Here is a 16158-nt window from a genome sequence, read left to right on the forward strand (position 1 = left end):
GGGTGTGACCCTTATCCTACAGGGTGTGTTTCTTACTCCTAATGTATTGTTTCTTAGGTCTCAACTCAATGCTCATAGAGCTCAGAAAGGCTTTTTTTATTATGGCTGATCTTGGAATCCAATGTCTCCTAGCACCTCATCTCTACTACCTTCATATTTCTCAGCACCATGGCATCAGCATACTCCTAGGTCTCATGAGTCTCACTCAAGTTCCTGGCAAGAACCTATGGAAAATTCTTATAGACTTTTGCCCCCTATACTCTGACTTAGTATCTTCTCTCCTGGTACCCTACCTTACAAATTTCAGCTGCTCTAGCAGCCCTGAGCCCTGATGTCTGCTTCCTCGGCTCAACTTACCTCCAGTTCTCTGCACTGTGGTTGGCACTGTCCCCAAGAGAGGCAGGAGAAAATGTGGAGTGATTATGGGATTCAAGTTTCTCTTCTAAAGAACATGATCCTTCTCTGCATATTGTCCTGTTACTAAAAGAGTTGTCATTTATTTTGCTGACTTTTAAAGTTGTCTACAGAAAGAGGGCAAGTCTATCACCAGTTACCCTGCCACAGCTGGAAGGGCAAGTTCAGTCGTTCTACTGAGTATTAAAGGAGAGAGAGATCTTAGAAAAACAGGAAAACTGTGGAACTTCGTATGGCACAGCTGCTCTAAGTTGAGATGTAGTTAAAAACATTAGTTCTGGAGCCAGAGAGGCTATCATCTGGATCCTACCATCTATTGGCAGAATAAGTAGAAAGACAGTCACTTAACCTTTCTGTTCTTCAGTTTTCCTCATCTTTAAAATGAAGTACTTCAATAATGGTATCTATGTAATGAAAATTAAATGGGTTAATCCAGCATTCAGTAAATATTTACTATTATTATATTTATCACATTATCATTCCTGGGAACACCACTAATGAGAATTTCCTCTGTTACTCTATTCTCTTGTGTCAAATTCCCTTGTGTCCTCGTATCCTAAAAAGCTGATCCTATCCTACCATCTCTCACAAGCAAGCCATAGCAGACTCTTCTGACAACCCTACTCTCACTGAAGTTGATTTTGACCTGCTGCTGCTGCTGTTTAGTCGCTTCAGTCATGCCGTCTATGGGGTCGCACAGAGTTGGACACGACTGAAGCGACTTAGCAGTAGCAGCAGCAGTATGTCCAACTTTGTGTGACCCTATGGAATATAGCCTGCCAGACTCCTCTGTCCATGGGTTTCTCTAAGCAAGAGTACTAGAGTGGGTTGCCATGCCCTCCTCCAGGGTTTTCCTGACCCAGGGATTGAACCCAGGTCTCCTGCACTGCAGGCAGATTCTTTACCCCTGAGCCACCAGGGAAGCCCATCTGACCTGTTACCCCCACCTTAAATCAACAGCCAATGGAAAACCCACTATGCCAAAAGTTCTCTGACAAGCAACCTTCAAGGGGTTAACTACTGAATATGCAACCTCATCCCTAAAGAACCAATGTGTCTGTTCTGTTCTGCAGCCTCTGGCCGTAGATCTTTCTATTCCTTTCTCATTACTTCTCAGTTTTTACACTCTAACTAAAACCCCCATGAAAGAAGCCTACAGACCCCACACCTCCTCATTTTCTTCTGTAGTTGAGTAACCCCCTTACCAACAAAGCTACACAGGAGAAAAGACAAGGTTGCTGTGATCACCTATTGTTGGTCAGCCCAGCATCCTCTCCTTGGGGAAGCCTTTTCTCTTTTGGTAGTGATCCTGTTTAGTCCACAAGGTTCAGATGCAGCTAACTCTGCCCTCATCCTTAACTGGCCCACGGGAAGGGCATGTGACACATACCTGGTCCATCAGAGCCAGACATCTCCTTGGCCAGAATGACTGGCTCAGAGATGGACAAATGACCCAAGCTGGGCCCCTTAGAAACCTCTTGAAATCCCTGCCAGTATTTTCACAGTAAAGATTATTTCTTTCCCTTTGTTAGTTTTGAGCAGAATAAGATTTGTAGCTTCCAGGGGTAAGTAACAGCACCAGCATTTAGTCTGGAGGCCCAACTCCAGAGTCTGTGCTCTTTAATTGCTATGGTTACACATCTCATAGATCCCAAGACAGAATCTGGAGGGAGCTGGGCAGGTATTATTAGCTAGAGAGTTCACAGGACCATAGGGTACCTGACACTTCCATTGATATGATTTAGGGGTGTAGGCTTTGCTTCCTCAATTCTAGCTTACAAATGTTTCTGTCCCCTCAAAATTCCTATTTTGAAGCCTACTGCCCAATCCAATGGTATTAAGAAACAAGACCTTTGGAAGGTGATTAGGTCATGAAGGTGAGGCCCTCATGAATGGGATTAATGCCTTTATAAAAGAGGCCCTTGCCCTTCCACCTTGTGAAGACAGAATGAAAAGTCGCCTTCTATAAGCCAGAAAGTGAGTCCTCATCAGACACAGAAACTGCCATCACCTTGACCTTGGACTTTATAGCCTCCATAACTGTGAGAAGTAAATTTCTGTTGTTCATAAGCCACCCAGTCTCCGGGATTTTGCTAAGCAGTCCAAATAGACTATGACAACTAATTCCCCACATGGTGAGATTGGTGTCTTTACAAGAAAAGACACCAGACAGACCTCGTCCCACACTGTCTGCTGCCTCTCTCTCCTCCATGAGAGGCCATGAGAAGACGGCCATGTGCAAACCAGGAAGAGAGCTCTCACCAGGACTATTTGAAGAGCTACCAGATGGTAGCATGGCCTCCATATCATCCGTCAGGACCCCACACAGCTGTTGATTAGTGTGGCGAAGTGAAGGATAACTGTGGCAGCCTCAGAATCACCTGGGAAGCTTTCTCAAAAGACATAGGGTTGGGATATACCCAGACCTACTGTATCGGAAACTTGTGAGGTGGTGTGACAGATCTTTATTGCTCAGCAAATACCAACTGCCTTATGTGATGCTGCGGATTGAATTGTGTCTCCCCAAATTCATATGTTGAAACCTCAATCACCAATATGATGGCATTTGGAAATGAGGCCACTGGAGGTAACTAGGTCATGAGAGAGCAGCCCTCATGATGAGATTAGTGCCTTTGTAAGAAAAGACACAAGAGAGACCAGGAAGAGTCCTCACCAGGAACGGAATGGGCCAGCACCTTGACCCCCAGCATCCAGAACTGTGAGAATAACCTTCTGTTGTATGGTATTTTTTTTTATAGCAGCCCAAACTAACTAAGACCTGTGGAGAGCAGATTACCTTCTGCTCAGGGTATTAGTTTTGGTCATGTGACTTGCTTTGACCAATGTAATGTGGATAAAAACAAGACAGTGCAGTTCTGAGTGTAGGCTTTAAGAGGCACTGCATGTTTTCATCAGGTTTTTTGAGCTTCTCCCTTTACCACGACAACAACATGCCCTAGATAGAGGCTAATCCATCAGTCTCGGTCCCAGAATGGGATAGCAGCTGAGCAGACTTAAACTCTATCCGTGGTTTGGGGCAGAGCAATAACATCAGACTCTTAGTCAGGAGCCAAGGTCATATAAAACCAGAAGAGCTTGGAAGAGCCAAGAATAAAGATAGTTGATCGACGAGTTAAATCATTGATATTTTGGGAATGTTTGTTAGAGCAGCAAAAGCTAATACAGGTGATAAAGGAGGGAGAGTTCCTCTCTGTGACAAAGCTCCCTCATGTCCCTTACTTAGCAAAAGAACATTTGGAAGAACAGGAGGCGGAAGTTTGGGCCAGTCCAGGTCTGTCTGAATTTGGGGCAGTTTATTAACCTTTTTGAATGTTAGGTTCTTAATCTATAAAATGGTCTCTCTGAGTTGGTGTGACAAATAATTCAGGTAAAGTCCTTAGATGTGCTGGAGGCACACAAGACACTTCTGTTCCCTCCCTAAGCTTCATGCATGGGGCAGTGATAAGTACGCGAGGACAGAATGAATGAAGCCTTCAAGTGTGAGCCTCATTCACCGGAGCCCTCGGAAGCCTGCCTGTCCTCCTGTACCTTTCCTCTTCGTCGCTGCTGGTTCCTTCAGTTGCTGACTTATCTTGATATTCTTCTCTTCTGGGCAGAGTCTGAGAAGGTTCATTCGGTCTCAAGCATGGATCCTAATGGAAAAACAGTTGTAAGATGAGATTAAAGTAAAGTTCCTGGAGCCAACCTGTGATTTACCAAACCAGAGAGCAGAGGAGAAAGAGCCTCCAGCAATCCCTGCAGCTCTCAGGCCTGTGATGATTCAGTGCTGAGCCCACTGCCTGGCTCAGGAGCAGTGTCAGCCCTGATCCCTGTATCCTGCTTTTCAGTCTAGCAAGCATGTCATGCAGCTGATGAAACTAAAGCACAGAGAGAGAAACTAAAGCATGTAGCTTGTCCAAGTTTTCTATCAGAGAGGAACGGAAACGAAATGCAACCCTGGGGTTGTTGTGGGGATCAGAGAACAATGCTGGCAACAGCCACTGGTCTATAAGGGTATTATTATTATACTCATAGTACAGGTGGCAGTCTGCTACATCCTATAATGCAGGATCAGAAAACATGGAACTTGATCAGAAGCCTTGAGAAGTGGGGTATGGTGGGAGGACAATATGGAAACCATGAGTTAATAATGAGGCTTCGGAATTTTCTATCAATAGAATTTGTTCATGTTATCATTTCCTCTTTCAGCAGAGATAGAAAATGAAGACTTTCTTATTTTGATTCTTCTGCTTGTTACAGTAACCACTGTCCACAGAAAACAGTGTAAGACAGGCTAGGATAGATCTCTTTGTTGAGAAATCTCATTAAATAATAATAAATTGCTACCTGGGCTTTCTGCTAATTATGTGTCTCTGCCAGTCTTGTGTTTTTCTGGCCCTGAGCTTCATCAGCTGTAAAACAAAGTAGTTGGTTACATCTCTGGTTTTCAAACCGTGCTCCAGGGACCACGAGAGATGCCCTTGGTGATAAGAGAGGCAAAGCTGAGACTGGCAGATGGGGCCCTGGGCTCCTCTCCCTCCCTGACACGGAATGAAACTGCTCTGGTTGCCTTCTATGTACTCTAATGTCTATGAAAGGCCACAGTGTCAAGGCCAATGAGGACCTCCATGTGCCCAAATCCAATGGTCACTTCTTGGGCTTCAGTTAATTGAACTGTTCTGCAGAACTGGAATATCTGTTCCTTCCCTCCTCCACGCAGCCCCGTTTCCTGGGTTTCCTCCTCTCTCTCAGCTACTCCTTCTCTGTCTCCTCTGCTAAGGCCTCCTCCTTTCCTGCCCTAAACCTCAGTCCTTGGACTTCTCTTTTCTGTCTTACTCCCTAGGGTCTCATCTAGTTCCACGGACACTAATGACAAACAGTTTATCTCCATTTCCAAGTTTCCCCCTAAACTCTGGACTTGTATATGCAACTGCCCTCCAGACATCATTCAGGTGCTTAATAAGCTTCTCAAACTGTAACGTGTCCAGAACTGAACTCTTGGTCTTACCTCCTCCAAACAACAAGCATGTACTTTCCTCAGGGCCTTTGCACTGGTTGTTCTTGCTGCCTGCAATGCTCTGCCCTATGATATTTACATGTCTAGCTTCCTCATTTCACTCACCACACCAAGAGACCTTCCCTCATTTAAAACTTGGGCTCTGGCAGCAAACTGCCTATGTTTAAATCCCACTTCTTATTTATGATGTAACAGTCCTAATGGTACCAGTAATCACGATAAATAAGAATTGACTTAGTTCAATATGAATATTTCTACCCTAGTAAAATGAATCTTTGTGACCCCATGTTCTGTACAGTTGATGGAATGCTCCAGGCCAGAATACTGGAGTGGGGAGCCTTTCCCTTCTCCAGGGGATCTTCCCAACCCAGGAATTGAACCCAGGTCTCCCACATTGCAGGCAGATTCTTTACCAGCTGAGCCTCAAGGGAAGCCCAAGAATTCTGAAGTGGGTGGCCTATCCCTTCTCCAGTGGATCTTCCTGACCCAGGAATCGAACCCAAGTCTCCTGCATGCAGGCTGATTCTTTACCAACTGAGCTATCAGGGAAGCCTAGTAAAATAAATCATCACTACAAAACTCTAACAATGAACTTATAGGGACCTAGCAACAGAACCTGAAAACATAAGGCAAAATGTTCAGAAATGTAGGGAGGAACAGGCAAATTTATAATGGGAAATTTTAATACACACTTCTCAGAGACTCATATATCAGGTACACAAAATAAGCTAGGAAATGGAAGATTTGAACAAGGTTAATAAGCTGGAGAAGACTGTTGAGAGTCCCTTGGACTGCAAGGAGATCCAACCAGTCCATTCTAAAGGAGATCAATCCTGGGTGTTCATTGGAAGGACTGATGCTAAAGCTGAAACTCCAATACTTTGGCCACCTCATGCAACGAGCTGACTCACTGGAAAAGAGTCTGATGCTAGGAGGGACTGGGGGTTGGAGGAGAAGGGAACGACAGAGAATGAGATGGCTGGATGGCATCACTGACTCGATAGACATGAGTTTGAGTGAACTCCGGGAGTTGGTGATGGACAGGGAGGCCTGGCGTGCTGTGGTTCATGGGGTCACAAAGAGTCAGACACAACTGAGTGACTGAACTGAACTGAATAAGCTGAAACTAGTAGCTGAAAAAGAACAATAATCACTGTTAATGTTTGTATAATGCTTAGTGTGCACCCTCAACTCTATGAGGTGAGAATCATACCATTTTAAAGGCGATGAACCTTGCCCAAGGTCATACAGTGAACACCAGAACTAGAGTTTAAATGTATAAGCTTTAACCATGGGGGTCACAAAGAGTCAGGCACGACTTAGTAACTGAACAACAACAACAAACCTTTAACAACCAAATAGAATATATACTTTTTGGCTACCACATAGGAAACATTTTTTAAAAACTGACTCCACAGCAGGCTACAGAGCAAATTTCAGCATAGCTAGAGTGTTGACATTTTATAGACCACATTATCTAATGACAATGCAAAAAATTTAGAAAACAGTAAGAAAGTAGGTTTAAAAAGTGAGATAAACTTCAAAACTCTGGGATACAGCTAAAGACATACACCGAGAGGGAAATTTATAGCTGTAAGTGTATTTATTATAGAACATTTAAGAAGTTAGAAAAAGGATAACATAATAAACCCAAAGTAGGTAGAAGGAAAGAAGTATGAAAGACAAAATTAATGGCATAGAAAAAGACAGATCTGACCAGCACATCTGAAAGCAGCTTTTTGAAAAGACACATCAAACTACTGCTAAGACTGATCAAGGAAAAAGGGAGAAGGAACTTAAAGCAACATGAATAATGGACAAAGACGTCATGACAGTTATGAAGATGAAAAAGAATTTCAAATGCACTCTGAGCCACTGTGAAGACTGTGAAAGAGAATGTGCAGGATGTAATTTCTGGGCTACCTTATCAACCACTGATATATTTAAAGGCATCCTGGGCAGGAGTCCAGAAATAGGAGAGGATAGAAAATGCTTAAAAAGGCTGACGATGCACTCAGATGACTACACCAGCTCCTCACAGCATAGCAACCATCCATTTCCATGCAGTAACTCATAGACGCCTGCAATTCAGGGAGGTGGGCAGGAAAGACAATCCTGCCCTTGTGTTGCAGAGGGGGATCTAAGGTTGGAAAAGTCCAGACTTCCATGTGACTGCACTGGCACTCTGTTGTGTTGGCATGATCACCAGCTGCCAGTATCAGGGCCTAACTGGGTGAATTCAAACTGTGATACAAAAGTATTGCTGAAAAGTATCTGCAAATCAGACACTTAAAATCAACCTGATAGATGAAGGCTGCTTCCCAAATCAATGGGGAGATAAACTCAGTAATCTTTTCTGTTTCTGTTCACTTGCTTCCAGCTCCCTGGAAACCAAAGACAAGGATATCCTTCCCCCAAAAAAGGAGATGAGTCCTCCCCCTCCCTGCAAGTAATTAAAGGACCCCAGTTTTCCTTTAAATCATCCTCTGGCCAAGACTAATTTTTGAAGGTGTTCCTAATCCAGCTTGAAATGGTACCCTCAGCTCCATTCATTCAGTTGTCATGTCATGGGTCAGTTAATATACAAGGAGGTGCAAACATCTGCCACATGTGGGTATGATAGGTGCTGGAAGGACAGAGATTAATAAGAGCTACAATTCTTGATTTCAACAAACTACTGGTTCAGCAGAGGGGACCAACAGACCATATAAATGGCAAGCATTCACCTCCTTCACCACCCCACCTCCTGTACCTGGTATTTTGGGTCAAAGTGTATCATTCCAAAGGAACTGGGGTGCCATCTGAATATTTCTCAAATGAACCTGACCATGGAAATGAACAGCAGGCTGAAAGAGCACCTTCAAGCTCACCAATACTCATTTCTCTGAATTTCAAATAGGGCAGACTCTCCAGCATCCCTTTTCTGGTTGTCTGCTTGGGATCTCAGTGAGTGCCTCCCAGGACCAACACTGAGCCACTCTGGGTGTATCCTGAGTTAATCGCTCCTAATTCACACTCTTGCATTCCCCATCAGGCATTTCTCAGGTTCTGTCCAGGACTCTCTCCATCACTAAAGCATGCACAGAAAATAAATAGCTCTGCTTCTCCCCTAACCATCCACTGCAAAAGCCTCCTCCCAACTCCTCCCAAGCAAATGGCTGGTTATTTTAAACCCACAGTCACATTAGGTCTTCATCTTTCATCTTCTAGGCAGTGAACCTCATCTGGGTTGTTTCTATTTTAAAAGAACACCCACGCCCAGGAAGTCTTCAGGAAGGAAATATTGAAAGTCTTTCTCAAGTCATTTGAAATTTTCCAAAGGCAACATTATGTACATCTTAAAAATAGAACACCTAATGCAATGGGGTTTTGCTGAAATGATTACAGGGGACTGTAATAGATACTACAAAGTCACCTTACATTATAGACTGTTTTAACAGTTTTGAAAAGTGACTTCATGTGCTTTCGTCCGTTTATTACAAGTCTCTGGGGTGGAGGACAGGAATCATGTCTGCCACTTTACTAATGAAAAGCAGTACAGAACTGTAATTTGGACACTGGTGTTCCTCTTTGGGCCTCAGTTTCCCTATCTGTAAAGTGAGGATAATAACACTTGCCTCATAGGGTTGTTGTGTGGGATTGTGTACAGCACTGTGTTCTTGGTACTTGATCTGTTTGCCACTAGGAACAGTGAGGAAACTGATGCCAGAGAGGTAATTATATATATTTACTTCCTGCATTTGAAATGGAGCTCTCTGAGGACCACCCTCACTCATCCAGTCCTGGACCTCTCTAAACGACAGCACTCCTAAATACTTGTTGAGGTGAAATGACTTGAATAATAATGACCACAAATGACTTTCCTTTTTCTTCTGGAGAAGGTGCAGGCAAGGATCTATGAAAACTTCACCCCTTCTCTGTCCCCGGCTCACCCAGACACCGGAATCTTCCACAAAAAAAGTTTCTGTGAAAATTACCAAGAGTCACATGACTTTCTGGAAACTAATGAAGAACATTGTGAACCTAAGAGAATCAAGACCAGACATGAGAGGCCAGGATAAAAGCTCAATGGAGTCTCAGCTGTCTGCGGTGGGGACAGAGCCACACCCAGGGTTGGCAGCCCTCCCTGTGTGTATTCTGGGAATGGAGTGAAAAGTCGGCTCTCAATCGGCCTTAGTATTTATATCTCTCTTGACTCACTGAAATGCTTTGGCAGAACAGCTAAGAACAACCTTTGTTGTGTCCCGCGTGGGTGCAGGGTTCACTGCACTGTAGTAGTGCACTGCTCACACACCATCCACACAAGCCTGGACTTTGTACCTCTAGGGCCTTGGCAAAGCTTTGACGCGCTTGGTTGGCATAGATTTTGCTGGACAAAAATATCTGAACTAAATCATAAATTTTCTCTGATATAGCTTGACCAAATTCAGAAAGTTGTGTAACCTGTTTTGTCAGTGAGGTTGTGGGGAAACAGACACCTGCACCTGCTGCCATGGGGGTATGCTGACAACCTTGATGGAGTGCAATGCAGCAAATCTATCAAAGTTCATGCCTCTCATACCACTGGACCAAGTTAGCACCTACTGAGCATTTACATGTACTGTTTCTGTCGTTGTTTCTCAGATGACTGTGGAATGAATGAATGGATAACATACATGTTGAGTTGAATCAAGCAGAATTGATACTCATGAAGATTCTTCCTTCTTTACTTCTGCCTAGAACTGAGCTCTTGGAGGGATTGCTGTCTAGACCCAGAAAGGTGAGATGAGAGTTGAGTTTCATGATGAACCAACCCAAGGTTTTCAATGTGCACTTGTATTTAAAGTTCTATGTGTATAGTTGCTCAGTTGTGTCTGATTCTTTGTGACCCCATGGACTATAGCCCTTAAACTTCTCTAGGACTTGCCTTTTTAGCTACAGCAGTGGTTCTCAATTGGATGATTATGGGCCCAAGGAAACATTTGTCAATGTCTGGATAAGTTTTTGGTTGAGACATTTTGATTGCAGAGGGAATGCCACTGGCATTTGGTGGGTAAAGGCCAAGAATGCTACAAAACATCCTACAATACACAGGGCAGTCCCACAACAAAAAATCACCCAGTCTAAAAGTCAAGTGCCAAGGCTGAGAGACCTTGAGCTGCAATGAAGGCTCTGGCCCTTGTACGTCAGTCCTGGAACATACCTAGAATTTGTGTGTGTGTGTGTGTGTTCCCTCCTGAAAATACAGCCTGCTGGGTAATCTTCTGGAGCTTCATTATTATTTATTTCTAGCTTATCAACCTTCCTTTAATTTGAATCTCATCACTCAAGATCCCAGCCAACTCTGTTCCATCTCCCTACAACAGTCACTTTGAGTATCTGAGAAATTCTCCAATATTTGAGGAAGAACCTTTCTGGGAAATCCCACAGGGTACTGGTAAAAAGTTCAGCTGTCTCTAGGGCCAGGAGTTCTTCTTGTTGAATGCTAGTTCATGAGGCTGTTTCTTGAGAAACTCGGAGAGAATGAAAATACCTGCATGTTCTGCAAGCAGACATTTTCAGAAAGGATGGGATGGCCTCAGTCAGGAAGGGCCAGCCCTGCTGATAAACGTACCTGTATTCCTTTATTTCTCCTCCAAGCTTATGCAGGGGCAATGGGAGTTGCTCAAGAATTTCCCCCACATCTGGGTGTCACAGGAGGAAATATGGGGAGTCCTGGCCACTCTCCTTAATCCCAAGACATACATCTATAGCCTATTTTATCTGGAAGGCATCCTGGACATGTGTTGATACTCTTACAGGAAGAGTGGGGGATCAGAGCCACAGACCTAGGTCCATCCTGTCTCGGCCACTTATCTGCCTGTGACCATGAGTGAGTCACCTAACTTCTCTGTCCTTCATTTTCCTCTTTTGTAAAATGGTTACATTACAGGGTTACACAAATTCCATTGAGGTCATGAATGGAGACAGTGCTGTATAACTGACCAATATTGTTATTCAAATCCATAGCCACTAGATTTTTGACTCATTTCTATCCTGGTGAATATGTGGTTAAGGTTAAGTATGAGTTATCCCAGTAGGACTGTTGTTTGCAAAACAGGACTGGAATCAACAAAGAGAATTTATAGTTTCTGAAGACACACAGGCACAGGGAAATGGGTCGATTACCTGGATGAGGACAAAGCAGTGAGATTCAGACTCACCTACATAGTGTTTTCCCACCTGGAGTCTGAAGTGGACTGCAAATTTGAGGCAACGATAAAATATATGAAATTTAGGCATGGATTTTTGATGGTGCCAGCTGTAAAGATTAAGAGGTAAGCTGAAATAGGAACCAAGAGGGTCCTTCAGGCCAGGGTACTCAAACATGAACTTCACAGGAAGAATTTATGTTTCTGACATTATGCAAGGAATGTTAAGTGAGTGCCTATATTTTAGGTTAAATTGTGCCCCCAAGAAGAGACATTGAAGTCCTAACTCCAGTACCTAGAGAAGTGACTTTACTTGCAACCTGGGCTTCTGCAGATGTAATTAGCTAAAATAAGGTCATACTGGATTAGGGTGAGCCCTAAATCCAATGACTTGTGTCCCTCAAAGAAGGCCATATGAAGACCCAGAGACACATTGTGAAGGAGGCTGTGTGATGATAGAGGCAGAGACTGGAGTGATGTGGTGACAAGCCAAGGAATGCCAAGGAGTGCCACCAACCGCCAGAAGCTGGAGAGAGGCATGGAACAGACTCTACGCAGAGCCACCTGAAGGAGCCAACCCTGCTCACACTGTGATTTTGGACTTTCAGTCTTCAAAACTGTGAGACAAAACATTTTTGTGGTTTAAGCCCCAAGGGTGTGGTAATTCATTATGGCAACCATGGAGAAAGAACACAGCCTAGCACGAGCCTGACAGAGACAAACAGAAACTAGAGTCTACCTTGAAGCACCATCCCTTAAAAAAGGGCAGCATCACGTGGGAGGGCTACTGTGGCAGTAACAGATATCACAGATATGGATATGGATGCGGAGGGATGCAAGGGGGCATTGTGATTACTGTTAGGATTCATGCTCCAGGCAGAACCAAAGACCCCACTCTAGTCCAGTGCCCCTTTGTCTGCCAGCCAGGCTGCTCTCAGAGAGGGAGTGAAGATTTATCTGACAAGCCTTGTTCTTCTTCAAACCATGCAGATAATTACTCAGAACTCTATTTTCTTCATGGTTGTTACAAATTGATTTTGTAATGATCTTTTCCCCAGGCATTTTGGCAACTCTGAGAGGGGAAATAAAAGGGCCCATTAATGCCAGCATGTGTCACTGGGGACACCAAAGTGCTGAAAAGGAGAAGAAAAATATCCTTAATTAAAGCAGAAAAAGCTAGAGGTTACCTGGGTCTCTAAAATGTTGCAGCGCTGGCACTCCAATTCCTGGGGTCTTTCATCGCCTCTTGGGGGACATGCCTTATTCTGCTGGATAAATTCTTCCAGCCTTAAAACCTAAAATAGAAGAATAGAAATATTCAGCGATGAAGCAAAGTCCTACCATCTGGATGTGGTCATTAATCTGGGAGCCTGTTCCTTTGAGTCAATCACTTCTGAGGACAGTGTCTCACTAGACAAATCCAAGACATGCTTCTTGAGGGGCCATTTCTAGTTAGCTAGTTGCTTAGTTTCTCCAGAAGACAATGAACCTGGCATGTTTAAAATATCCACCATTTCCCTTTAAATTATTCATGTCCATATAACTATACCAAAGCTGTAGCATGGTTTCCACTGGGTTTCATACCATTCCTGGAAGGTCACCCTATTTCATTTTTACAAAGTTAGTTGGTAAAGAAAAGGAAAAATGTTTAAGAATTACACAGATAATATGAGAGAAGGGTGGCTACCGGATGCTATTACATTGTAAGACCTTAATTATGATGATTATTGTTAACCGACTAAATGTAGAGTGTGAATTAAACAGATTGGTTTCCCACCTCTATACTTTGAGAAGAACAAGGCTAATAACCATAAAGGAAACTCAGATGTTGCTGAAACTAATGCTCCTCAGGTCCCATGTGAGGCATAAGGTGGGGAGGAGAAGAAACAGCCTGAGAGCAGGATGGTAAGGTAAAGTATCGTCCCTGCCTCCAAGGAGCTGTCATCTCATGGAGGAGACAGATGCACACTCACAATCACAACAGCATTCAGTAGACATGTGTAAAACATAAAAAGAGCATCATTAACCATGTGCTTGCTCTGTGTCAGGCACAGACCTAAGCATTTTACAGTATAACTCTTAATTCTTCTGACATTCACTATGAAGTAGGTACTGCTGCAGAGAACTTACAGCAAAGAACTGCCCAGGAGTTCTGGCACAGTGTTAAAAGCACTGAAGAATGAATAGAGTCCAGTGGCAAGTTCTTCTCCCCAGTAATACTGTCCACAGTGCTTTGAAACTTTGAACTTGGTCCCTGGGTGGTTTGGACAGATGGGCCCAAGAAGAAAACCCCATAGTTAGCTAGTTCACATCCACTTCATAGGAGGCCTGATGGCTAAATCCCTGGTTTCCCAGGCTAGCCATGTGGCACAGATGTTACCAGCGGGAGTAGGAGTCAGCTAGTGGCTTCGGTACACCCTTTTGTTTTCCTAATGAAGTAAGCAGGCCTGGTCACCCCTGCCCCTACTGGTTTCCTGTTTTAAATTTGGACATGACAACTGGTCAGTGACAGTCATTCTCACAACCAAGGGGAATCTGAGCCAACTTCTCCTACATGCAGTGTCAGGGACCTATAATGCATTTAGGGACCATGAAAATGTTTTCATTCAAAATTTGAAGGAAAAAATGCAGCCTTGCTGTATTCACCTTTATGGCAATGCAGTTACAAATTAAAAATTGTAATTCTTTTTGATGAAGAAAAGAGTCCACAAAGGCAGAAGTATCTAATGCCGAGAAAACTGCCGGGAGGTGGGGAGATGGTGGGACCAAGAGGTTTGCCGATTTTCCAGACCTGATATTATTTAGCCACAGAATCAATGCCAGCATCCTCCTGCTTTCATCTTTTACATGTGACATTAAGTGTCTCTTTGTTAAGCATCTATAAATCAGGCTCTCTGTTACTTGTAGCTGAATTTATGCCCCTGAGATCATCTTCCTGTCAGGCTAAAGTCTTTTTCTTCCTTGCAAGGATGCTAAATGTAAGAAAGTCAGGGCGACTTCCTGAGATTCCTGGCACCTTAATCAAAAACTCCTGGAGTCCAGAACCATCACTCCCAAGCACAGTGTTTATTCAGAACTTACTTCAAGCAGTGAATTCTGGAGCTTCACACTTAGGGCCGCTTTCTCTTCTTCCAGTTGCTTTATTTCATTTTCTGATTTCTTCTTCACTTCTTCCAATTGTGCTTCTACTTCCTAAATGATAAATAAAAAAGTTAACCACACAAGCCAAGAAAACATGAACAGGACACACCCTGCCTTATTCCCAAATGGGTTCAAAGAAGCTCCAAGAGTCATAAACTCCATAAAAAAAATATAAATTAGAAATATATGAGAAAGTTAAAAAAAAAAAAAAACAGGTGCTAAATTGACACCACAAACACTAATATATATTGGGGGAGGGCAGGGTAAATCCCTGACTTTAAGTTTTGTAGTGTCAAGTAAGAAAAGAGAATGCTCATTATTGACACAATTCTCACAGTTCCATGAATCAAAAAGCCAAATACATCCTCAGATGCAAGGAAATATCAAAAGCAGAATGAAACTTCCTCTTTGGTCTTCTCAACAGCAACCTTACTTTAGTCAAAACAATGGGATTCACAGAGTACTTTTTCCACAGTCGCGCCTCACAGCCTCACAGTCTTAGTGCAAAGGAGATCCAGATAAAAGAACATTCTGGAGCTCATGTGAGTGGTGCAGCTGCATTTCAGCTCTGTGACCATGAGCAAATTTCCTAACCCCTCAGTGACTCAATGTATTACTTATTAATACAAGCTTAGCATAGTTCTAGGTACCTATTAATAGTAAGAGATAAATGAATTAAAAGTAGGGCAATTCTTATAGATTCCTACTCTTTTTGATCTAGCTTAATATCTGGTGAAATTCTGCAAGTGTCTAGAGCAGTGGATGAAATATTCTTTTCCTTTTAGCTGAACTTTCAGTTCAGTTGGTTCAGTCATGTCCAACTCTTTGTGACCCCATGGACTGCAGCATGCCAGGCTTCCCTGTCCATCACCAATTACCGGAGCCTGCTCAAACTTGTGTCTATTTAGTAGGTGATGCCATCCAACCATCTCATCCTCTGTCATCCCCTCTCCTTCTGCCTTCAATCTTTCCCAGCATCAGGGTCTCTTCTAATGAGTCGGCTCTTCGCATCAGGTGGCCAAAGTATTGGAGTTTCAGCTTCAGCATCAGTCCTTCCAATGAATATTCAGGACTGATTTCATTTAGGATTGACTGGCTTGGTCTCCTTGCAGTCCAAGGGACTCTCAAGAGTCTTCTCCAACACCACAGTTCAAAAGCATCAATTCTTTGGTGCTCAGCTTTCTTTATAGTCCAACTCTCACAGCCATTCATGACTACTGGAAAAACCATAGCTTTGACTAGATGGACCTTTGTCGGCAAAGTAACGTCTCTGCTTTTTAATATGCTGTCTAGGTTGGTCATAGCTTTTCTTCCAAGGAGCAAGTGTCTTTTAATTTCATGGCTACAGTCACCACCTGCAATGATTTTGGAGCCCAAGGAAATAAAGTCTGTCACTGTTTCCATTGCATCCCCATC

At 43.4% G+C, this 16158-nt stretch overlaps 1 protein-coding gene across 2 annotated transcripts in view; it reads right to left on the bottom strand.

Annotated features, from left to right (window-relative positions):
• FAM184B (family with sequence similarity 184 member B) overlaps window positions 1-16158 on the bottom strand; it is a 133517-nt gene that overhangs the window by 32531 nt on the left and 84828 nt on the right. For both annotated transcript variants that reach the window (XM_055434004.2, XM_088836249.1), the window contains exons 6-8: window positions 14683-14793; window positions 12789-12896; window positions 3964-4067 (exon numbers count right to left, since the gene is read on the bottom strand). In XM_055434004.2, coding sequence (XP_055289979.2) covers window positions 3964-4067; window positions 12789-12896; window positions 14683-14793 — 323 coding nt within the window. The remainder of the gene's footprint in view (window positions 1-3963; window positions 4068-12788; window positions 12897-14682; window positions 14794-16158) is intronic.

Source organism: Moschus berezovskii, chromosome 5, assembly GCF_049115385.1.
Source record: "Moschus berezovskii isolate FMDL1 chromosome 5, NW_MosBer_1.0, whole genome shotgun sequence".
NCBI lineage: Eukaryota > Metazoa > Chordata > Mammalia > Artiodactyla > Moschidae > Moschus > Moschus berezovskii.